This window comes from Schistocerca cancellata, chromosome 9, assembly GCF_023864275.1.
Source record: "Schistocerca cancellata isolate TAMUIC-IGC-003103 chromosome 9, iqSchCanc2.1, whole genome shotgun sequence".
Lineage (NCBI taxonomy): Eukaryota > Metazoa > Arthropoda > Insecta > Orthoptera > Acrididae > Schistocerca > Schistocerca cancellata.
This window is the reverse complement of record NC_064634.1, coordinates 500,813,779-500,818,841: the sequence shown is the minus strand read 5'-3', so window position 1 is coordinate 500,818,841 and position 5,063 is coordinate 500,813,779. Positions and strand designations below refer to the sequence as shown.

General features: G+C 42.0%; 1 protein-coding gene across 1 annotated transcript in view; it reads left to right on the top strand.

Moving 5' to 3' along the window:
- The first annotated feature begins 381 nt into the window (after positions 1-381).
- Positions 382-5,063, top strand: part of LOC126100200 (anaphase-promoting complex subunit 7) — a 169,542-nt gene continuing 164,860 nt past the window's right edge. Inside the window, exon 1 of the mRNA XM_049910760.1 lies at positions 382-549. Within this exon, the coding sequence (XP_049766717.1) occupies positions 481-549 (69 nt within the window). The 5' untranslated portion in view covers positions 382-480. The remainder of the gene's footprint in view (positions 550-5,063) is intronic.

Below are 5,063 nucleotides of genomic sequence, written 5' to 3'. Positions count from 1 at the left end.
TGATTCTGTTAGTTCCACTTTTACAAAAAGAAAAAAAAGAGAGAACGCGTATGGGTACCTCTGCTGTTATGTTCTGACTTTTATAAATACTTCAATCATAAAGTACAAAACTGAACACGTATAAATCATTACTCATAAGTATAATTTGAAGGATGATTTAAAATTAATTCTCAAGAATTAAATCGTATGCAAGAGGGCACAAAATTGTTCCAGACTAGATTTCAATACATGGATTTCAATAAAGTAAATATAGCGCTACATCTTCTTGTAGCCAGATGAGATTTAGCTGGTTTTAACAGTAAATTATAGTGCCGCTACTGTAGCCTTCTGTGCACTCGCAGTACATAATTATGCACTTTGACTACTCGTATTATTATATCTGAGGCGCCAGTGTTTACTGTGGCACAGGAAGACGATCAGCTGTCAACATAAAGCTAGCGAGTACTGGAAATCGGTTGTGTTTTTGAACTGTTAAATAAAATGACGTCCTTATTTGATCAGCTGAAACTCCTGTTTGATCAACAGTTGTATTCAAATGTTGCTGCTTTGGTAAGCGTACCATTTAAGATAAGAGCTAATATAATAGGTGTCAACGCTTTCGAATGATGAAAAATTATATTACAACCGGCGCGCTCACTATGAATGACAATAATCTTACAGATAGACAGTAATGCTGCAAATGTATGGTTCTCAGTGTTATATACTGAAGCGTATTGTCATTGCCCATATTTTAACAATTCTCAAGAAACCCGAAGTTAAGCAGAGGATACTGTTTCTTAAATGATCAGAAGTGATATAAATACGTCATTGCACAGATGATTAAATTTATGGGTTGCCCGTAATACAGTTGAGATTTTGAAGGGAATTAAATTGATTATTTAACCTTTGTTGGTAATATAAAGTTCGTCAGCGTTTGTACTTCGGCACAAGACGAGCAATATTAGATAACTGTGGCTTTTAATGGCCGTGACAAATTCGGTTTTACTTAAATGTTCATGAAACAAATTCTCTTTTATTGAGTGCTGCATATCATTGGCATCATGTGTACAAAATTTTTTGTGTAGGGAATAGCTATGAAATGTATATGGCGCCTTATTCATACTTTGATCTGCCCACATTAAATCTTTCCTGACAAATGCTAGGAGGGATCCCTCAACAAAGTTGTTGCTTTGTTCATCAGAACAAATGCTCTATTTAATAACACTTTGTTACTGTAGTAGTAAGAGTTTGAAGGATGCTTACTGTTCCTCTTGCTCGTGGATCAGTGAAGTACACAACCAAAACAATTATTGTCAGGTTTATTGCCAATCTGAAGAGGTTAAGAGAGAATATAAACATGGTACTGAAAGTAATCGACAATTTTTGCTGTGTGGCCAGAAGAATAACTGATGACAGCAAAAGTTAAAAGATTTAAAATGTTGGTTAGCAACAAGGAGATGAATTTTTGAAACAAGAGACTATGGTAACATTGAATACACAAATGTATTAAGAAGGTTTTTCGAAGGGTATTTGTATGGAGTGTTGTGTTTCATGGAAGTGAAATGTGGATGATAAGCTGTACTGAGTAGAAGGGAATAGAAGCTTTCAAAATGTGCTTTTAAAGGAGAACACTGAATAGAAAATTTTAATTACAGCCTCAGTTAGCTGCAGTAAAGTTGTCCCTAAAAAGATGAACAAATACTGAGTTGGCTCCTGATAAGATTTAAGAGGTGCAAAGTTAGGTGATTTGATTTAAATGTAGTGAAGAAAATTGTATTCTCTAACTACAATAACAGTGATTCACAATACCTGGGTGTAGCAATTTGTATTGATTTGAAATGGAGAAATCCCGTGGGCTCATTCATAGCTAAGACAGTTGACAGACTTTGGTTCTTTGGTGGGACACTGGGAAAATATGATTATTCTACGATGAAAATTGCTATCAGTGTGTCCCATATTAGAAAATTACTCAGTTGTGTGGGACATTTAACAAACTGGACTGATCAGATGCTTTAAACACATACAAAAAAAAGACAGCACAGATGGTTACACAACCCCTCCCACAAGGGGCCCAAGAACGCTCTTTGGTGGGTTTGTGTGTGGCTATCACAGGGCCCCATCCTTTGCAGCATTTTTTTCCCTTCCATGGTGCATGTGTATCCTCTTGCTATTCCTTTTCTCCTCCCTTGGGGAATGTGTTGGGGATGTTTTTGGGAATGTGTTCTGCATTTTCAGTAGCTGACATCAGAACAGCCTCTCCACTGTTTTTCATTCCCTTTTTCTTTCTTCATTCACTTTCTCCTATCCTTCCTCTGCTTCAGTGTTTGAGGTTCCTCCTCCTCCTCCTCCTCCTCCTCCTCTTCTTCTTCTTCTTCTTCTTCTTCTTCTTCCTCCTTCACCTCACTGTGCGCTCCAGAAGGGAAGCCCATGCGTCAAAAGCATAACAGGTGACTGGGCAATGCATAATTCCCAGTTCTGTGTCGATAGGTCGGATTTGCACGTACAACCTGGTACAGGTCAGGCCCAAGGAGGGGTGATTGCCTGAGTAGTTACCTTCCGAAATTGCCGATTGGTCCTCTGTCAGGTGTTCAGGTGGTATGCACAATCACCTAAGGTGGGTGAGACCCCTCTGAAGGGGCCCCCAGTTGGAAAGCGCGCACCATCGGAGACACTGGGAATCGTGGGGGGATTTTCTCACGATGAACCAATCATCTACCCAGTCAACATCCTCCAAATGTAAATTGAATGAAGCTTCCGATTCAAAGGCCGTCCCAGCTGCACCCTGGTTCCTTGTGGTTTCATGTACTGAAGATGGTCTGCCCTTTGCTACTAAGTCTGTTTATTATTCAGAAAGGTGTTGATGCAGTTGCTGACCCTGTGAAATACTGCTCTCGTTTACTCAATGGCCCTTTGCTTTTGGAGACTACTTCTGATTCTAAAATACAGGGTGATTCAAAAAGAATACCACAACTTTAGGAATTTAAAACTCTGCAACGACAAAAGGCAGAGCTAAGCACTATCTGTCGGCTAATTAAGGGAGCTATAAAGTTTCATTTAGTTGTACATTTGTTCACTTGAGGCGCTGTTGACTTGGCGTCAGCATCAGTTGATGCTAAGATGGTGACCGCTCAACAGAAAGCTTTTTGTGTTATTGAGTACGGCAGAAGTGAATCGACGACAGTTGTTCAGCGTGCATTTCGAACGAAGTATGGTGTTAAACCTCCTGATAGGTGGTGTATTAAAGGTTGGTATAAACAGTTTACAGAGAATGGGTGTTTGTGCAAAGGGAAAAGTTCTGGATGGCCGAGAATGAGTGATGAAAATGTAGCACGTATCCAGCAAGCATTTGTTCGCAGCCCAGGAAAATCGACTCGCAGAGCTAGCAGAGAGCTCCAAATTCCACAGTCAACTGTATGGAGAGTCCTACGAAAAAGGTTAGTTATGAAACCTGAACGTCGACTACCCGAGGCGATGGATCGGCCGCCTTTCAGCCCGTGACAGAGCACTGCATCACTGGCCTCCAAGAAGCCCTGATCTTACCCCCTGTGATTTTTTCTTATGGGGGTATGTTAAGGATATGGTGTTTCGGCCACCTCTCCCAGCCACCATTGATGATTTGAAACGAGAAATAACAGCAGCTATCCAAACTGTTACGCCTGATATGCTACAGAGAGTGTGGAACGAGTTGGAGTATCGGGTTGATATTGCTCGAGTGTCTGGAGGGGGCCATATTGAACATCTCTGAACTTGTTTTTGAGTGAAGAAAAACCTTTTTAAATACTCTTTGTAATGATGTATAACAGAAAGTTATATTATGTTTCTTTCATTAAATACACATTTTTAAAGTTGTGGTATTCTTTTTGAATCACCCTGTACAAAAACTGCCAGCCGCTGTACTTCTCCATGGCTATCCTGCTCGTCTGAAGGCCCATTGAATGCTGAATTCTTCCTGTGGTGTTATTTACACTATGCTGCATGATGGTCTGACCAAAGCAGAAATCCAAATGTACCTCTTTGACCAGGGGTCATTGCAGTCCATCAGGTGATGAAAAAGGTAGATGCATCCTTAGTGCCCACACGCACTCATTTTCTCAGTTTTCATAGAGTGGTACCTCTGTCCAAGAAAAAACCAGGTTATGAAGTTATTACAGTCTGACCCTACATTTTGAACCTGATGCGCTGCTACCAGTGGCATCATTTCAGCCACATTCGAATGTCCTGTCGACGTGCGGCCAAATTTGTAACCTTTGGCAGGTATGTTCGTGAGGGCGATTGTCCACTTCCTTCTCCCCATTGTATCAACTGCAATGGCGACCATGCCACCTCCACTTGAGATTGTTCGGTGCATCTTGATGAGTGGGCTGTCCAGGATATCTGGGTAATGGAAAAAGCACGTTACCCGGTCACTTACAAGTAGTTCACTAGTCGCAAACCCTGCATTCTAGCATCTGGCACTTACAGTACTGTCCTTGCTACATCTTGCTTCATGAAGGACATGGCCAAGCAGACCTGCGACCTCAAATTCAGCACCACTGTTGTAAAATTGTCCAGTGTGATAGTAGCAGCCCCCTTTCCTCCTCCCAACTGTGCATCAAGCCAGCAAGCTTTTGCCTAATGGGGCAAAGTCACCTGCTACACAACTGGCAGGGCGAAAAGGACAGAAGGAATACTCCTGCTAAGTTTCTACATGCCTCCAGCCAACTCACATCTGAGTCTTCCCATGCCAACCGGAAAGGCTCCAACAAGTCAAACAAAGGCAAACAGTCTTCCCCTTCACCAATTTGGAGAGCCTCTTCAGTAGTATTGCCACGTGATACACTCGCTCGATCAACCTCCATCTTGCCGGTGTGCGTCTGTCAACCATTTTTCTGCCCTGAACTCTGTAGACCAACAAGAAGAGAATGCCGATGCCTCTGTAGATCTTATGGAGCAGGATCCTCCAGCTTTTGTGCCCTGTAGCAGCAAGTCTTCGAAGGCTGGTACTTGGAAGGTGCTGAGGTAAAACCCCTTCATTTTTCCCTCCTGCCCTTTCCGCATCACGAGTCTCCTCCAAAAGAATGTTCGCGGCCTTCGATCCAACAAAG